Source organism: Aspergillus nomiae (assembly GCF_001204775.2).
Source record: "Aspergillus nomiae NRRL 13137 chromosome Unknown contig00088, whole genome shotgun sequence".
In the NCBI taxonomy this organism is placed as follows: Eukaryota; Fungi; Ascomycota; class Eurotiomycetes; order Eurotiales; family Aspergillaceae; genus Aspergillus; species Aspergillus nomiae.
The window spans coordinates 74,411-92,163 of NW_015378143.1; the positions used below are offsets into that span (position 1 = coordinate 74,411).

The following is a 17,753-nucleotide window of genomic DNA, read 5'->3' on the forward strand; positions in this document are numbered from 1 at the left end:
TAACATGTAAAGAACAGTGCACATTACTCGGGGTCCGATAAGACTGATCGGAGATACAGAGGCGGTCACTGCGTCATGCCCCAAACTGGTGGTGGCCTGAATTGTGGAGAAAGGGAAAGTTCAAAACACCCTTCAATTTGTTGCATTTGGTTCAGCCGACACAGCGGTAAGTTATATTTTCTTTTTTTGTAACTGTCTTGAGACTGTTTGTGCAGTTTCCTATCAAGTAAATTGAAAATTCTGACCTCAAAGAGAGCTGCAGGAATCTGATGTGTGCAGAGACGCGCTTGGTTCAACGCGGCTTAATGGGTGTGAGAGCAGTAAGTTATCTGTACGTTTTTTCCTAAGCTGTGCTCATGCCATGTCTTTTCCGGCATTATTACCTTCCTTCATCTTCGCCATATGCTTTGTTGTTCTATTCTCAGCTCTCACTAATGATGTGTGGCCACGAAAAACAGGTTTTGCTGATATGAACAATACTCCGATCGCCTGGCTCCTGCCTTCAGCCGTCCCGTCCCTCTCCTGAAACCGCAAGGTCCGAGATCATCTGTCGACATCGGTGAATCCAGACTGTATCTGACGAGGGGGTCAACTCATATTAGTCTGGATGATGGTTTCTCGAAGCAGTGGGGGGATTGAGGGGGCCCCTCCATCTTCTAAACCACAGAGTGCGCCCGCCAAAGCACGACTGGCAAAACTCGGCTCCAGCCCATCAAAACGAGATGACAGGCCGAAAGATGATAGAGTGGCGAAAACTACGGCCAAGGATGTCGCAGAACTGAAGGATTACGTATGGCTGTGATTCCGGAAACCTAGTGAAATAAGTTACTGACGCTTTATACGGTAGCAACTGGGTGATTGTTTGGGTAAAGGCGCATTTGGATCAGTCTACAGGGCACTGAACTGGAATACTGGGGAAACTGTTGCCGTAAAACAGATAAAACTGGCCGATCTCCCAAAGAGTGAATTACGTGTCATTATGGTAAGATCTGGCAGTGAATTGATATACGCATTGCTAATCTGGAGTTCTGCAGCTGGAAATTGATCTTCTGAAGAATTTGGATGTAAGCTCCAATGATCGAGGACTACGTAGATCCGAACCCTGGTAGACAACTAACCCAACGACTGCAGCACTCAAACATCGTGAAGTACCATGGATTTGTAAAGTCCGCTGAAACTCTAAACATCATACTTGAGTACGTTTACTGAGCCTCCATCGGATTGGTTTCAGGGCAAGAGTTGCTGACAGACTTAGATACTGTGAAAATGGCTCCTTACATTCAATCGCAAAGAATTTTGGCCGTTTCCCAGAAAACCTGGTTGGGCTATACATGTCGCAGGTTCTCCACGGTCTCTTATATCTCCATGAGCAAGGTGTCATACATAGAGATATTAAAGGCGCGAATATTCTCACGACTAAACAAGGCCTTGTCAAACTTGCGGACTTCGGTGTTGCTAGCCGTACTACTGGGCTCAATGAATCAAGTGTTGTTGGCACGCCGTATTGGATGGCCCCGGAAGTGATTGAACTGTCAGGTGCAACAACAGCTTCAGATATCTGGAGTCTTGGTTGTACGGTGATTGAGCTGTTGGAAGGGAAGCCTCCCTATTACAATCTTCAGCCAATGCCGGCTCTTTACCGCATTGTCCATGATGATCATCCTCCCCTTCCGCAAGGCGCCTCTCCGGTCTGTCCCCCGTCATGAAAATGTCGTTCCATGTCTAACCAACACAACAGGCTGTCAAGGATTTCTTAATGCAGTGCTTCCAGAAAGACCCGAACCTCCGCGTTTCTGCGAAGAAGCTTCTGAAACATCCCTGGATTGTCAACGCCCGCAGATCTGATTCGGCTGTTCCCAAAAAGTCAACCGAGTATGAGGAGGCAGTCAAAAGTGTCCAAGAGTGGAACGAAGCCCTGCGTTCACCCGAAGCAGGAACTTTGCGAAGACCGTTCAGGCATGATTATCAAAGTTCAGCCCCTCTAACATCACCCCGCAGTACGCCCACGAAGGCGTCTCCGATTTCCCGAAATGTGGCAGATCGGTTCAGGTCTCCCGATTCCATCGAAGAAGACAATTGGGATGACGACTTCGCTACTGCGATTTCCCCTAGCGCATTGCAATTACCTCACCTTCGCCCACAGGATAACTTCGGGGGGATGCTCTCCTCTGAAAAGCTCAAGGCTTTTGCGTCTTTGGATGGGACAGTCTTAAGGTCTGAAGAAAACTTTGACGATTTCGATGATTCTTTTCGAACCTCGCTGCAGTCTGGAGACTCGGATAATCTGGAAACCATACGACCATTTCCAACCAAACAAGCTGGCATCGAAGATACACAGATGCAAAACCAACCACGTTACTCGATCAATAACAACGCCATCGCCATGCATAACGTGCCCATCCTGACACAGAACCCGGTACCTCCAATGAGACAACCCCGTCCAGCTTCTTACTACAAGGAAAACTCTGTAGAGGATTACTCCGATCTTATACAGGCGAACGAAGATGTCCTGGACCGGAAGCTTGGCCTTTTTCAGGTAAACATGAAAACCGTCATTGCTATCGGAGTGACTTATGAGCAAGTCTTCTCTAACCTCTTAACAGGAAGCCGATGACGACATGGATGGGCTAGTATTTTCACCCACGAACGTAGTCCGATATCAACCGCACCTTGAAGATGAGAATGACCCCCAACCTCAGCTTAGGAAAAGGATATCTGTTAAACGCCATCGATCAGCCATAGAGATACAAAGGTTCGCTGAAAATGAAAGAGACGAAGATTTCTCTGATATTCTTGGTGCGGATCAAGTAACTCTGGACAAGTCTGAGAGCGAGGGAAGCTCTGACCAAGGCACATTGATGCTGAATTCTAAGCTGTCAAATGATTCTTGGCTCGGGGACCAGGATGATGAGGATGATCCGTTTGCTCAGCTCGAGGAAGGGTTAGACGAAGTAGACCTGGAAGCGAATATCGCACGCGACAAACATGCGCGGCTCCGTGGTCAGGTCGAGGGTCTTGTTAGCTCATTGAAGACCTCACAGGATGAGGACGTGCTTGGCGAAATCTCCGAGCAACTTCTGAACGTTTTCTATGATCTCCCGGAGACTAAAAACATCATCATCAGCGCCCATGGGATGCTACCAATACTTGAGATTCTTGACATGTGCCGTCGGCGTGACATCATTTTATGCCTACTGAGAATCGTTAACGCGATCATCTACAATGATTATGAGATACAAGAAAATCTTTGTTTCGTTGGAGGTATTCCTATCATTAACGAGTTCGCTGCGAAAAAGTACCCACGAGAGATCCGACTTGAAGCAGCAACCTTCGTACAGCAGATGTATCAAACTTCCACTCTCACTTTGCAGATGTTCGTCAGTGCAGGAGGACTGAATGTTCTAGTTGAGTTCCTGGAAGATGATTACGAAGATGAGCGTGATCTAGTATTAATTGGAGTGACCGGTATCTGGAGCGTTTTTGAGTTGCAGGTATGTACCTGCATTTTCCACTTTGAGGGATACTCTGACAAATCCTTTTAGGGTTCAACGCCAAAAAATGACTTTTGTAGAATCCTGTCCCGCAACTCGGTATTGGATCCTCTGTCGTTAGTCCTGAGTCGGGTATTGGATGAAGAAGGGGAGCTGGCGGAGACTGTCGAAGGTCGTATTGCGAACATCTTCTTCATTTTCTCACAGGCCGAAAATCATGTAAAAGAGATGGTTGCTGAGAGAACGGTTCTACACAGTAAGAATGACTCCAAGTCTTGATCTTAATGATACTAACATCGTCGCTAGGGGTACTTAAAGAACTAAAGCGCATGACTCCTGCCCACCAGATAACCATGTTGAAGTTCATCAAAAACCTGTCTATGTTATCGACCACTCTGGATTCTCTACAGAATTCGAATGCTATCGATGTGTTGACGGACCTGCTCAGGTCTACCATTAAGCGACCCCATTTCCGAGAAGTTTCGAACCAGATCCTAAATACCATCTACAATATGTGCCGCTTAAACAAGCCTCGACAGGAGGACGCGGCTCTGAATGGCATTGTTCCGCTGCTTCAAAAGATAGTAAAGACAGAACGGCCATTGAAGGAATTCGCATTACCAATTCTCTGCGACATGGCTCATTCTGGCAAAGTTGGCCGCCGTGAGCTGTGGCGCAACAAGGGCCTGGCATTCTATATATCTTTACTTTCCGACCCATATTGGCAAGTGACTGCGCTAGACGCTATCTTTACATGGTTAGTATTTTCGTCCCGGCTGTATTGGAATGAATGTGCTCGAGCCTAACCGATCGACAGGCTTCAAGAAGAGACAGCGAAGGTTGAGGAGCACCTCCTCGACAACCGACCCGATAAACCATCATTTACAGATTCCATTGTTAGGTGTTTAACCATATCAAAGGCAAATGCATTTGAGAATCTCCTTGAACCCCTCCAGAAACTTCTTAGACTGAGTCCCCCCATTGCCTCGACGCTCGCGCGACCAGACCTGTTCAGCAGAATAGGGCAGAAACTACGTCATAGTAAAGCAGCAGTGCGGTTGAATTTACTCCGTATAATATCCAGCATCTGCGATGCAAGCGAAGAGCAGGGTGGCCTTCTAGCCAAATATGGATTGCTGGACGCGATCAGGGAGTTAGAGAACGATTCTGCCATTCTCGTCAGGGATATGGCTGGAAAATTAATTCAATCAAACGAGAGAAGCGAAGCCTATAGCCTGGGTAAACGCAAACCTGGCGTACGACGGCGAAGTACGTCCACAACACCTCCCAGTCTATTGGCGAACCAGTCTGCCCCGTCCACGCCACAAATCAACCGGGGTAGTCAGTCCAAAGGGTTCTTTGAAGGTCGGGAGAGCCAACGGCACCCTCGAAATGCCCTGAGTGGCTCTGCCCTTGTAATCCGACCTGGAAGTAGAGACGGGGTCAGTTCGGGCCTTGCGGCAGGCTTGAATGGGAACCCTGGTGTGTCGAGGAACAGGGTCCCGCGAGTGTCCAACAGGCTATCCCATGTCGACCTTCTGGCTGAAGAAGACGGTCGAAGACCAAGTTCAGCATCCCGACGGCCTTCAATCCTACCTCGACGTCGACATACAACACAAACAGATGCAGAGTGGACGCCGTGAGCTTGACACATAAGGCTGTCCTGTGTTTCACATTCTCTTTCCTGGATTTTTGTGCATATTTTCCTTGGTCCTTGGGGGTTGCGGATTCTCAAACGCTTAAAAAGTCTGCGGTATATTGGGTCTCATAGGTATGCATTGCATAGGATGGCGCATTGGGGATTTTCCTTTGTTGGTCTAGAACTTGTCTTACGTAGACAGTTTCTTTGTTTGAGGTATAGCAGATGCAAAGGGTATCGTTCGGACTCGTCGTTCCTGTTCCAATGCATGGCAGTTCAGGAAGATGGTCCGGTCTGCTGCTTGACTGGTCTATGTAGATAGTGCAGGGATGGCTATCTCCTGCAGTCATGAGTAGGAGTACTTGTTAATATGAAAGGATATACTGAATTCAGCCCTCTAGAGCAATCAGGCGAAAGGATTGGGTTAATCTGCAAGAGTCGGAGTACTTCGGGACAAGAGCTAAAAGCGGCAAGCGGCGAGTCCGACGGTGGAGCAAACTAAGTATTCTACGGGATTTCAAGTCCTTCTTCCCCGTGACGCCCCCCGACGCAAATGGCCTGATATTATACCGCTGGAACTATTGCCCATTCCACTCTCCCTCTCGATTTGCGGTCGCTCTTCATACGGCATTGCTTGTGTACGGTATGAGGGCGGCGCTCCGCGCTCCGCTGCGGGCATCCGATTTGGATCCTGCGCCGGTGCTCCGATATACCTCGTCTACTTCTTGGATTCGCCCTTTCCAGTGCGCTTCGGGCCCCTTGTCTGTTCACAGATCAGTCTCCAACTCCGCAAAAGCCTTTAAAAAACCTGCCAATTACGCCCACAAGTACCGTTGGTAGCATCAATACCACATGCTTCTTATTCAACCAAGACCTCCGCCTTGTTTGGTGCGGCGGAGAAGGCGAACGGCAATGGCAGGAAACCATCGGGGTCAGAATGGTCACGGAGAAAAGTGATCACGTATACGGTTGTTGGCGGAACTATACTCATTGGAGTGGTGGCATTCTCAGACAATGTTCAGCATCTTTATCGTGCTGCGGCGAGAACGGGGAGGGTCGTTGGCACATTGGCCGTGTGTATCAATGAGTAAGTCGGACACATGCACATCATACATATTTTTTTGTCACTTATGCTCATACCAACGCTTTAAGCTATCGAGTAACCCTCAACCGGGAAACATCCTCACCCGAAGAACGAAACGACGAACTCCGAGCATGTCACAAGCGTTGCGCAGAGCGGACTCTAAGGGTTCTCGAGAAGAATGGCTCCATTTTTATTAAGTTGGGACAACACCTCAGCAGTATGGGCTACTTGCTGCCATTAGAATGGACGACAACATTCATTCCGCTTCAGGATAAATGCCCTGTCTCCTCGATCGAATCAATCGAACAAATGTTCATCGCCGACACCGGCCGTCGAATCGACGAGCTCTTCTCAAGTTTCGATCCAGAACCAATTGGCGCCGCTTCCCTTGCCCAAGTTCACATCGGTATCCTGAAGGAAACTGGCCAGAAGGTTGCAGTCAAGGTGCAGCATCCAGCATTGGCGGAATGGGTCCCCTTGGATCTGGCATTGACCAGATTCACCTTTTCTACCCTGAAGCGCTTCTTCCCTGAGTATGATCTGGAGTGGCTTTCGAAGGAAATGGATCTATCCTTGCCACAAGAATTAGACTTTAGGATGGAAGCCGACAATGCTAGGAGGGCTAGCAAGTACTTCAAGGAACATTCAGATGCGCCGCTTGTCATCCCAGAAGGTACGTACTAGCTTCATTGCAACGCAGTTACTGTATACTAATAGGCACAGTTATGTGGGCTCAGAAGCGCATCCTCGTCATGGAGTTCTTGTCCGGCCGTCGACCGGATGATCTAGAGTTCCTGGATTCCAACAATATCGATCGTGACGAAGTCTCCGCTGCCCTAGCGCATATCTTCAACGAGATGATTTTTGGCGACAATGCTCCTTTGCACTGCGATCCTCATGGTGGCAATATTGCGATCCGCAAAAACCCTAACCGGCGCGGTCAAAACTTCGACATCATCCTCTACGACCATGGATTGTACCGTGATATCCCCCGTGATTTGCGTCGCAACTACGCCAAGCTATGGTTGGCGGTCATCGAAGCTGACGAGGCACACATGCGCGAGTATTCCCGCAAGGTGGCGGGCATCACGGACGAGCAGTTCCCTCTCTTCGCCAGCGCAATCACTGGTAGAGACTACACCAAGTTGACCAAGAAGAACATTGCCACCACACGCACAACTGCGGAGAAGGAGAGCATGTCCGGCGCTCTTGGAGAGGGCATGTTGCAGCAGCTGGTCGAACTGCTGGGTCAGGTACCCAGAATCATCCTCCTGATCCTTAAGACCAATGACCTCAGTAAGTGTACCATTGCCACCTGCCCGAGTACAATGGTAAACTAACAACCCGCACAGCCCGCAGCCTCGACGAAAATCTCCACACCAGACAAGGCCCCGTCCGCACATTCTTGATCCTCGCTCGCTACGCCACTCGCACCGTCTTCGAGGAACAAATGGACCTGATCCACGAAACGGGCGGTCTTCTCCGTCCCTTCAACTTCCTTCGCTTCCTCGCTGCTTGGACCGGGTACCTCCGCGTCGAGCTCAAGCTATCGGTCTACGAGACATTGCTGTCTCTGAAGAGTCGACTCGGACTACTCTAGCGAACCAGCTTAGACCATCTCTTCTGGATACGTTGTCAGAAGTAGCACCCTGTACATTCTTATTTTAGACCTTTTCTTTCTTTCCCACTCGGTTAATGATCGATAGATGAGCAAAGGGTTGGCTTATCTGCATCACCGGCGTTTCTTTCCTGGTTATGTGTTTCACCATGGCGGGTGGGCTTTTCTTTTCTTCATTTGGCTGGTTTTGGTTTATGGACGACAAGTTCCTATTCTTTGTTTCCTTATAAATATATGTATATCAATAGAGATCTCTCCTGAGCGGATGAATATAGATTGTCAAAAAGTCCAGAGTACGCCAATCCCTCCATATAGATACCGCGGACTTAGATTGTACAGGGAAATGCGGGTCAATGAGCAATAGAACGATCCAAATTCACTGCACGCAAGTGCTTTTCATTAGACTATTTGACACATCAAGTGGACTATATCACAATGCCTTCCTGCGTTATCACGGACAAGGAAAAAAGAAAAGAAAAAAACATTGGTGAAGAAGAATAGCAACCTTCAGTAAAGGACTGTACCCAATGCAGTCTGTTGCCGGAATAGAACGACCCATCCAAGCACGCTATTCCATTCTAAAAGGTAATATCAACCTCCCGCTAATAAACCGTAAAACTGTTGAGGAAATCTCATCTGGTATCAACTTGAATTTTTTGTTGGTTTGAATTTTCGATTTTTTGTACTTTGACTGTGGTGCTTGTTGGTTCGTTAAGCAGTAGCAGCGGCACCCTCGGACTTCTCAATCTCAACCTTGACGTTAGGGATAGAGGCACCGGTACCTCCAAGGTTGGTCGTACGAGCGTTAGGGTTCTTGGTATAGTAGTTGGAAATCGCGGACTTGATGGCGTCCTCAGCAAGCATCGAGCAGTGCAACTTCACGGGGGGCACTAGATTTGGTCAGTATGTTTTCTCCCAGAGGCGAACATGTGATTGAATAGTGTTCTTGAGGTAGGAATGAAGGACAAGCCATTCAATGCAGCAATTGGGGCAGGGTGAACAATGGGACCTAGTTGGGGAACACATTGCGGGATATCTTTCAATGAGAAAGTCGATCCAAAGTCCTTCTAGAATCAATAATGCCCCAAGGCTCCGTGTTCTCCAAGACCGGCAGCTTCGCACATTGGTAACGGAATCTTGGAAGTCGACCATTTACCCAAGATCCACATACGCATGTACGAAACCCCACAAAATCACCCTCACAGGAGCACATTGGCTAGCTTGCAAGTTTCGGCATTCGGGCACAATGAACAAACATTGGTTGGGAAAGACGCGTTCAAAGGCAGGGTAATGTAGGGCGAGGGAAAAGAACGATGAATAACTTACAGCCTGGAATGTAAAGTTAGCAAACTGTAGGATACATGATAATGTATGGTTTCCGTCGGAAAACTTACAAAGTTCACGAGCAATTTCAGTATTCTTGATCTTTCCGGCCTCCTCGAGAGTCATACCGCGCACCAACTCTGTCAGGTAACTCGAACTGGCAATGGCGCTGCCACAGCCAAATGTCTTGAACCTGACGTCGCTGATCACATTCGTATCCTTGTCAACACGAATCTGGAGCTTCATGACATCACCGCAAGCGGGGGCGCCAACAAGACCAGTGGCAACGTCGGCGTCGTTCTTGTTGAAACTGCCAACTTTGGGAGTGTTAGCCTTACTCATGGCGGGGACTACCGCGATAGAAAGAAGCATAAAAAGACAGCCGGGGAACAGTCGGGTGCATCGGATAAAGAAGATGTATCGGCCGTTTGTGCATCCCAATCTATCACAGGTCGAATAGCTTCTGATATGTGCAAGTCGACGTACCGTTACGGGGGTTGTTATAGTGATCTAACAGTGCATGCAGTCAGTTTCGTTGTCATCCTTTTCTTAAGAAGCAAAGTACGTATCTTTCTCATGATATCCTCTCTTCGTCGCAGGGGCCCGGAGAATGGGCTGGCTTTGGATGCCGGAAAGGGCCGGGGTGATGCGAGGCGACACCACGGTGCCAACGCGGGGAGCGACAGTTACCAGACGTCTGAACATTTCTGAGGATGTATAACCAATTGCTCGAAGTCGTGCAAAGCGATTCAGATAGTTATGCGGAAAGACCTCCGGTTGTGGGGGATGAAGAATCGATGACCGAGGTAGTGATGGTTGAAGAAAGATTGATCGAACTTCACTGATTGATTAATATGATAAAATGGGCGATGACAAACCCGACCTAAATCACCGGCGCTAGGCCCCTTTCAGCAACCCCGTCGCCTTCGCGGGTCCGGCCTCGGACATGACGTTACCCCCGAGTCGCGCAGCACCAAATGACAGAAGGATTGGTTATCTGATGGAGAGACCCAGCAAATGACCTTTCCTCATGATGAGAACATCGATGCAAGTGGTTGGCCGTCCAAGCCATTTCCCACGGGAAACCGCAGGGGAGTTCCACCGGTGGGAGAACTGGCGGGATGCATTCGTTCTAGTTCGTTTCTAGTATAGAATCCCGGTTTAGGACCGGTATTAGTCCTCCCGATAACCAACGAGGGTCTCGTACAGTCTGAATTACCAAGCGAACAGAACACCCTTTTACCGGCGCGTTGGTGTAATTAATCTCTCTGATCTGGGGGGATTTGCCGCCCTCCATCTGATAAGACCTTCCTCATTCGGTTAGGGAATAACTATCCCCCGGCCATTATCAGCTCATATCAACCTTCCCTTTTCTATTTTGAAAATCCGCAAGCGATAATTCGTGCTATGTACATTAAGATATAAGAAGCGTGGAAATGGCGGGGAAAATCTTTGGTCGATCGTCGGGAGTAAGTTTGATCTTACCCTTTTATGGTATCTGTAAAGGATGCATAAACACCGAGCCTCCTTATCGCCAGTAGTACCATTATCCCCGTAGGTATTATTTCACAGCAATTAACCTCACCAGTCTGTCAACGCCCCCATAGCTGCCTTTTCCATGGCTCTCATCCTCACCACCTACTGCGTCAGCTCCATCCGTACCGCGCGCCGTGAAGCGCAGGCACCAAGCACCGCGACACGTCAGAAATCCGCAGGAGAGAAGACGGAGCAAGTGTCATGGGTTCAGCAGGCACTAGAGGAAAGTCGCGAAGCTGAACGGAAGGTGTCAAAGTAACGCATGTTGTACGGTATGATCAAGAGAGTTGCAGTCATGGGCGTAGTTCTACGGGCTGAAGGGGTACGTATATCGCATCTAATATCAATTCTTCTCTCATTGTTTTTGGTATTTGCTAACTAATTAAGCTATCCTATCAGTGAGGTAATACTATAGGGTACACTAGTGAAAGGTTAGCAGATGTACAGCCAAATGCTAAGTCACACTTCGCAGTGATATCCATGATCAGAATTTTCAGTGTATGAAATAGTCCTTTCCAGAGTGTTGACTGGATCTACCATTTATAAAGAAGTATCATCATATCATCGGATAGCAACAGCGGCTTTAAAAATCCCTCTAGACATTATAGAGGGCAAGAGACGCAATTCTGATAGGGTTAAACATTACCTGTAAGGTTTTCGATGTTCATAAGAAGTTAACTGAGGGAGAAGTCGGTGACTGTGGGAGACGTAAAAAAAAAAGTAGGTAGATCGTTTAATTGCGGCTAGTCCTATTCGGGTGTCAGTAGTAGGATGATGACTAAGCGTTGGACTTGGTCATGAGTCGTTCTATAGAACTTCCTAATTGAGAAGTCAAATCCAGGTTTAGCTTATACCTTTGTTTCCACATTTTCTCCAAGCCCTGAGGTGTCTTAGCCCTGCTTGACCAGGAATAATGCGTCTCAGTAGTAGTATAGCGTGGTGCTATAGCAAGGTGTGCATGGCATTATCTTCAAGACCACCGTGGCTCAGGCAGTGAACAAGTGCGCAATATATACTATCCATGACGCCTTTTTTTTCAAATTATTTTGATGAGCCATCATCCACATATGCATAAATAGCCGAGCTGCCCCCCAGATAGTAAATCAACAGAATGGCTTCAAAGCCGATAGATTTGAGATTAAAGTACCACAAAAAAGAAAGTCTGAGAAGACAATTCATTGTGCAAGGGGAGAGTATTTGGAATATCTAGGGAAGACAACTGCAAAAGGGGTTATCCCATTGCAACAGACTCGACTAGGTAACATTATTCATATCAATCACAGCTCCAATAAGCAAAAAAGAGATTGCATCATCCGTGAATCGAACACGGGCCTCATCGATGGCAACGATGAATTCTACCACTAGACCAATGATGCTTGACCAACCAGCGTGTTATCGGGCTAATTGCTTGGCATAATTTTATCTTTTTGGCTCTATGATGTGAAACAAAAGCTGAAACATATACTAAATAGTCATGAGATTGCATACAGTGTAGGAGAATCACAAAATCCAACAAATCAAGTACACAGCTTTTGTTCCATGAAGCACATCATTGTGCTTTCTGAAACTGATTTATTCATGTGTATACTGCTTTGATGTATATGCAAAGGTTCATCTCTACCCAAACAACCAAGTAGATCGCATGATAGGCTTCAATCATAGTCGTCTTCTCTAGTCCATTTTATCTCAAGTACTTCGCTTCACTCAGTATATGCGTATTCTGGCGATAAACACGTAGGTGTAGTAACGTATGTACAAGAGCAGCCATGCAAGTGGTATGCGAAAAATAATCGAACGCTCGTGAATTAACGAAAAAGACAAAATAAAAAGAGGTCTTCTACCAAACACAAACCGGTCATAAGGCTGTAGAGATCAGGGAAACCGATTCTTCACATGCCAAAACCTCGATCTACCTTAACACCCTTGAAACCGACTACCCCCGATGCCGAGGAACACATTCAAAGGTAAGACCCTTTATTTTGATGTATGAGGGTAGAGCTTGTAAGAAAAGGAACAAGCACAAGACAGTTCCTTGCTGTATCCATTACTAAGAGCGCAAAGCCAAAACGCCAGGGCGCATACAATTAGCTCCCTTGGTAATGGTAGCATTGAGGTTTACAATAGCCTGCAATGCCTCAGAGCAACTAATGATTGGATGTTCAGTCATCATCATATACCAGAAGAGTCTTTAGCTGCTTCTGCCATCTGCTGCTTCAATGCCCCTTCGTGTTGAAGGTGGCTAATCGTTTTCCGTAGATATTCGTATGTAAGCATGGTGGTCATGGCGGCCGGAACAGCACGGAATAGGTTCGTGCCTATTCCTGAGTAAAATGCTCGCCAACCCTCTTCTTTCAAGATAGTCTGACACGTACGAACAACCCCCGTATACCGAGGCCGATTAGGCATTCCATCCGATGAGGCCGCTGTTGGAGGCCTACCACGGCACTCTGGGTGGTCTACTCCCCCGCGGAAGGCTATCTCTTCCGGAGAAGACACAGGAGACGTTCTCTGTTGGGTTTGAAGTCTCGTTCGCAGTACCTCATGCGGATAGGTCACTGTGCTCGCGCAGATCTTACTAAGGAATGTCGCCAACGATATCCCAATCCAGTGAGAGGTACCGTTGTCAGGATGTTCCCCAATTCCGTACCCAGTAAATGCCATTTTCAAATATTCGTAAAGCGGAAATTGTATGGCAACATGTGTCAACCCCAACAATGCCGGTGTGAGCCCCGCGTAAAATGACCGAATCCCTTCGGTCTTGTACATCTTGCGAGCCGCATCCCATGTGCCCGAGTACCGCCATGGAGCACGGAAGCCCTCGCTATCTGACCTAAGGCTCTGTGACATGAGTCGCGTTTTGATGACCCAAATCGGATTCGTCACGATTGTAGAGCAAGCGCCAGCCGTTATAGAAGCATAACCTCTTGCAAGCCACCAGCTATCTGCTCAGAGCTTTAGTAAAACAGATTCCTGGGATAGTTAAGGGGGGAACAAACCGGTGACTCCATGATAATACTCCCGAGATCTATCATAAACCGCCAAGTAAACAGCCCATGTAGGCAAATATCCCAAAATCATGGGGCCTAAACCTTGGTATAGTCCTCGAATACCATCTTCACGCCATATCATCCTTCCAGTACCTAGCATACCTCGGTATAACGCTTTCGCTTCAACTACCTGCCCGCCCCTCCGCACAAACCCGCCTTGGGCTTGTAACTTGGTCTTGATCACATCGAGAGGACATGTCACGATACCGGACGCTACACCCGCACTGGCACCGCAAAACGGGGCAATATAAAAGTCTGGAACGCGGGTAGAGAGTAGTTCGAGGCGAGTTATTAACCCAGAACTCGGCGGGCTTGTAGCGGAAGGCGCATCGAAGCTGGGGGTGGTAGGGCCGTCTGAATGTGTAATCTGCTGCTCTTGGGAGCTGTTGGCAGTCGCCGAAGTGCCGTGTTCTTCTGAAAACATCCTTCTAGCCAGCGCCCTAGCAGTCTATCTATCCGTCTTAATTGTCACGAGGGCTCCCGGACCCGAGCATATCAATGCTCGCTCCGGAACCCAGAATGGTTGGTTGTCCTGCGGAGTGTGAACGTTTTCCGTCTTTTGCAGCGAGCGTTGGAATGGAAGTATCTGGTCCAATGAATTGAGGGGGTCTTGACAAATGACTCGATGCTGAGAAATCCACCTTATGATTGAGCGTGCCCTATCCGAAGCACAGACAGGTGGGGTTTTTGAAGCGACTCAGCTCCCCTACAGGACCACAGGATGAATTTAACGGTTGATGATCCCCATAACCAATTCACAAAGATTGGGGATGATGGATAGGGTTGCAAGTCGAGGGGGAAATGAGTCAATCGAGATTTTCGGAACTGACGGCGAGGACGGAGCAGTACGGAGAATGGTAAATGAGGTGAATCGAAGGAACCTCCTCTGTCGGTCAGGTGGAGTACTATTAAGTTCACCCCGGTCCCAAGCGCTATGCAGTCTGAGCCAAGCCGAGTATTAGTCACGTGTGTAGTGATCGGAAGCGTCAAGGTCAGATTAATTGCCTCAGGCATGAAAGATCGGATGTTTTTGGGAAAGTCACCCGCCGAACCTCCGTTTTGCACAATCTCCAACGTCGGGCCAACTCTTGCTCAGCTTGTCTGATATCTCACGACCCCCTCCTCTCCGCATCATATCAATTGACCCCAGAATACATCCATTTGGGATTATTCATCATGTCCGCCCCCTCTCTCAGCAGCTATATCGTCAAGCGCCCTTGGCTCAAGCGCTGGATGATGCCCATTGCCAATTGGTACACCGACGCCGCCGGCTACAGAAGACTCGGTTTGAAGTAGGCCTCCCTGCCCTCAATCTCCCAAAACAGGCGCCGGCAAATACCGATAGGTCGAAGCGATGGCTCCCAATTGAATACCTCAATATTTCCTATAGCCTCTCTCCGTCCTATCTCGGTCTACGCCTGTCCAGGAAACAATTTTCAATAGCTCGACATCAGACGCAGTTTGGCTAATAGAAACAGGGCTGATGACCTGATCCCCGAGGAGAGCGAGGTTGTCCAGACGGCCATCAAGCGCCTTCCCCCTAAGGAGGCTTATGACCGTGTCTTCCGTATCCGCAGGGCTTTCCAGGTTTGTCTCTACTAACTACGATATCTTCCCAACCAGCGGTCTAATGCATACATCAAACAGTGCTCCGTTTCCCACACCCTCCTCCCCGCCAATGAGCAGACCAAGCCTTCTGATGTGAGTTGAATTTCAAGCTTTTTACTTAGCATTTCGCCCTCCCATGCTCCGCAAAGCCTCTCGACCAATCCCGTGAAGCGGATTTGTCAACCGACCTACATCATATATAGGCCACCTCGGACCCCAAAACAGAGGAATCCGAGACTTTCTATGGGGCTTTGGAGCAACAAATCGCTGATTGCTATTGCTAGGATGTCGAATACCTGAGCCCCATCATCCGCGAGATCGAGAAGGAGCAGAAGGAGCGTGCGGATCTCGACTCCCTCGTTGTCAAGCGCCGGTAAATACCTTGCTCAGTTCTGCTGATTAGGAAGATTCAAACCCGCGCCATGGTGATAGAAAAGCAGGCTATAGATGAACACAGGCTTATGTTTCGGTTCGGTTGCAGCGCTTAGTTGCGATGAGCACTCGGCTGAATTTAATTGGTTTTGATACGTCGTTCGATCATGTGTACTGATATTGTACAAATTCATTTGTCGTCATTTTGTTGATTGAATACCTTCAATTGACCATTCAGTCAGTAATGTCTGTGGCCGAGGCTCCACCAGTCGTAGTATCTGAAGCCATGGATACATATGCCGGGTGTAATCTGATAAGCATTTGGCTTGACGACCACAACCAGCTAGTACGTTTCTGAATGGTTTGTTTCATACCAACAGCAACCTAGGAAAGTACTTCTTTTAGCAGGATACCTGCGGGTTTCCATTTCGTGGTAGTACACACTACCAGGCCGCCCAATATAAATCAACAACGTTATATACTACAAACCAAGGGTTTACTCTCCTCTAAGTAGTCAAGACCGCGATATCCACGTTCTCTACCCTCCACATGTACCACATAAATAAACTTCTATCAAGGCCGTGTGAGAACTGCGTTCCATGCGTTTCGCTCTCGGGGCTCAAATCACATACCTATACGGAGCGAATTTCGCAGCTAGCTCTAACATATCCTTCTCTGCCATGTACTTGAACTTACCGCCCCCCTTTGCCTTTAATTTACTCACATCTTTCCCTACGAACGCGGCGCATCCCCTTCTATCCCATAGTCAGTAACCATTTGGAGGCAGTCCAGCCATACCCGCATGGGCATAACGCGCAATGACTTACTGCACGCCCAGATCACCGGTCGAGAAGACGTCTATGCGCTTCAACGCAAAGCAAGCAAACATCTCAACCGACCACTTGCCCAAGCCCCGGACAGCCGTCAGCTTCTCGAGAAGTTCTTCGTCGCTCGCATTCAGCAACATTCGGGCACTCAATTCGCCACTTGCGAATTTGTGCGATAGTCCTTGGATATATTCGGCTTTCCGCTGAGAAAGACCGGCAGTCCGCAGTGTCGTGATATCACACTTGATTATCTCTTCGGGTTTCGGGAAACGGTTCGTCTCTGGTGTATTATCTCCACTGTCCTTGCTGTTGAACAATGCCACGAATTTATCCTTGATTGACTTCGCCGCAGCGCCTGATACCTGCTGCCCTATGATGCTAGCCACCAGGCTTCGGAACGGATCGACCTCCTCTGCTAAACCCTCTGGCGAAAAGAGCGGACACGGGTGTTGCTTTATGACCGGCTCCAATCGGGGGTCCGTAGCAATTAGGTGAGCGACAGCTTTCTCGAGAAGCGTACCGGTCGTGGCTGTTGGGCGTGGTCGGCCGGTTTTGCTAGGCGAGGCATTCTCAGTACCGGGCGGGTAGGCAACCAGAGAAGAACCGTGGGGTGTTAGAAGGGTCGCATTTGTTCTGTGAGGTTCAACGGGACGGTCAAGAGGAGGGGGCGTAGAGTGTAGCCTGCTAATACTCCGATCAGTGGGTAAAGGGTCGAAAATGTTATTGGGCTTTTCTTGTTTGGCCGTGTCGGCGTCTGCTGTTTTGCTCGGAGGTGGGTTCTCAAAAGTCCGTTCTAGATTCAAGCCCGCCGTTTTCTTTCCTTTTGCAGGGGGCTTTCGTGCCTTGGTGACGCCGTTGGTTTGCTGGGCTTTGCTAGTCTTCTTTGTTTGGATGGCCGGTTGTAAGCTGTTAGTCACGGCGCTTAAGCGTGCAGAGCGCCGGAGGGCCATTGTATATTCCTGTATAGCTCTATATATATATTCCGCTTCAGAAATGATCTTGGTGTTCTGGATCTCGAATGTAATTAACTCAGTGGTCTTTTGGAAAGCTTGCGATGGAGCTAATGGTTAGTGAATGTCGCGGTGAGAGCTCGGGATATGTCATCAATCACGGGGGCTCGTATTCCCCACTGCAGTAGGAACCTTTGAGAATGTTGATAGTATGTGTTTATTTGGTGTAGTTCATAGTCATTAAGGAATAGGTCTACT

General features: G+C 48.4%; 8 protein-coding genes across 8 annotated transcripts; 4 read left to right on the forward strand and 4 right to left on the reverse strand.

Annotated features, from left to right (window-relative positions):
• Nucleotides 1-607: 607 nt before the first annotated feature.
• On the forward strand, nucleotides 608-5,134 carry ANOM_004836 (serine/threonine-protein kinase; the record flags this gene model as incomplete). The annotated part of the gene is made up of 10 exons (XM_015550093.1): nucleotides 608-790; nucleotides 848-982; nucleotides 1,035-1,064; nucleotides 1,132-1,196; nucleotides 1,256-1,688; nucleotides 1,739-2,536; nucleotides 2,604-3,491; nucleotides 3,543-3,747; nucleotides 3,798-4,248; nucleotides 4,309-5,134. 10 exons carry the CDS (start codon nucleotides 608-610, stop codon nucleotides 5,132-5,134), a joined length of 4,014 nt encoding a protein of 1,337 aa, XP_015408140.1.
• Nucleotides 5,135-5,654: 520 nt separating this feature from the next.
• ANOM_004837 (ABC1 kinase family protein) lies at nucleotides 5,655-7,814 on the forward strand (the record flags this gene model as incomplete). Its single annotated transcript, XM_015550094.1, has 5 exons — nucleotides 5,655-5,873; nucleotides 6,003-6,217; nucleotides 6,283-6,887; nucleotides 6,938-7,510; nucleotides 7,567-7,814. Coding segments are annotated over 5 exons (1,812 nt in total), but the record flags the coding sequence as incomplete, so codon positions are not given.
• A 697-nt stretch (nucleotides 7,815-8,511) lies between these two features.
• Nucleotides 8,512-9,497, reverse strand: ANOM_004838 (putative iron-sulfur cofactor synthesis protein (Isu1); the record flags this gene model as incomplete). The annotated part of the gene is made up of 2 exons (XM_015550095.1): nucleotides 8,512-8,722; nucleotides 9,227-9,497. 2 exons carry the CDS (start codon nucleotides 9,495-9,497, stop codon nucleotides 8,544-8,546), a joined length of 450 nt encoding a protein of 149 aa, XP_015408147.1. The 3' UTR covers nucleotides 8,512-8,543.
• A 207-nt stretch (nucleotides 9,498-9,704) lies between these two features.
• On the reverse strand, nucleotides 9,705-10,282 carry ANOM_004839 (uncharacterized protein; the record flags this gene model as incomplete). Its single annotated transcript, XM_015550096.1, has 2 exons — nucleotides 9,705-9,996; nucleotides 10,197-10,282. The coding sequence occupies 2 exons, from the start codon at nucleotides 10,280-10,282 to the stop codon at nucleotides 9,705-9,707; spliced, it is 378 nt and encodes a 125-aa protein (XP_015408148.1).
• Nucleotides 10,283-10,591: 309 nt separating this feature from the next.
• On the forward strand, nucleotides 10,592-10,950 carry ANOM_004840 (uncharacterized protein; the record flags this gene model as incomplete). The annotated part of the gene is made up of 2 exons (XM_015550097.1): nucleotides 10,592-10,624; nucleotides 10,744-10,950. The coding sequence occupies 2 exons, from the start codon at nucleotides 10,592-10,594 to the stop codon at nucleotides 10,948-10,950; spliced, it is 240 nt and encodes a 79-aa protein (XP_015408158.1).
• A 1,910-nt stretch (nucleotides 10,951-12,860) lies between these two features.
• ANOM_004841 (putative mitochondrial carrier protein) lies at nucleotides 12,861-14,162 on the reverse strand (the record flags this gene model as incomplete). The annotated part of the gene is made up of 3 exons (XM_015550098.1): nucleotides 12,861-13,633; nucleotides 13,688-13,774; nucleotides 13,841-14,162. The coding sequence occupies 3 exons, from the start codon at nucleotides 14,160-14,162 to the stop codon at nucleotides 12,861-12,863; spliced, it is 1,182 nt and encodes a 393-aa protein (XP_015408157.1).
• Nucleotides 14,163-14,799: 637 nt separating this feature from the next.
• Nucleotides 14,800-15,937, forward strand: ANOM_004842 (ubiquinol--cytochrome-c reductase subunit 7; the record flags this gene model as incomplete). Its single annotated transcript, XM_015550099.1, has 4 exons — nucleotides 14,800-15,030; nucleotides 15,217-15,325; nucleotides 15,386-15,439; nucleotides 15,631-15,937. Coding segments are annotated over 4 exons (447 nt in total), but the record flags the coding sequence as incomplete, so codon positions are not given.
• Nucleotides 15,938-16,224: 287 nt separating this feature from the next.
• Nucleotides 16,225-17,495, reverse strand: alkA (DNA-3-methyladenine glycosylase II; the record flags this gene model as incomplete). The annotated part of the gene is made up of 3 exons (XM_015550100.1): nucleotides 16,225-16,288; nucleotides 16,351-16,473; nucleotides 16,546-17,495. The coding sequence occupies 3 exons, from the start codon at nucleotides 17,493-17,495 to the stop codon at nucleotides 16,225-16,227; spliced, it is 1,137 nt and encodes a 378-aa protein (XP_015408155.1).
• Between the last annotated feature and the right edge of the window lie 258 nt (nucleotides 17,496-17,753).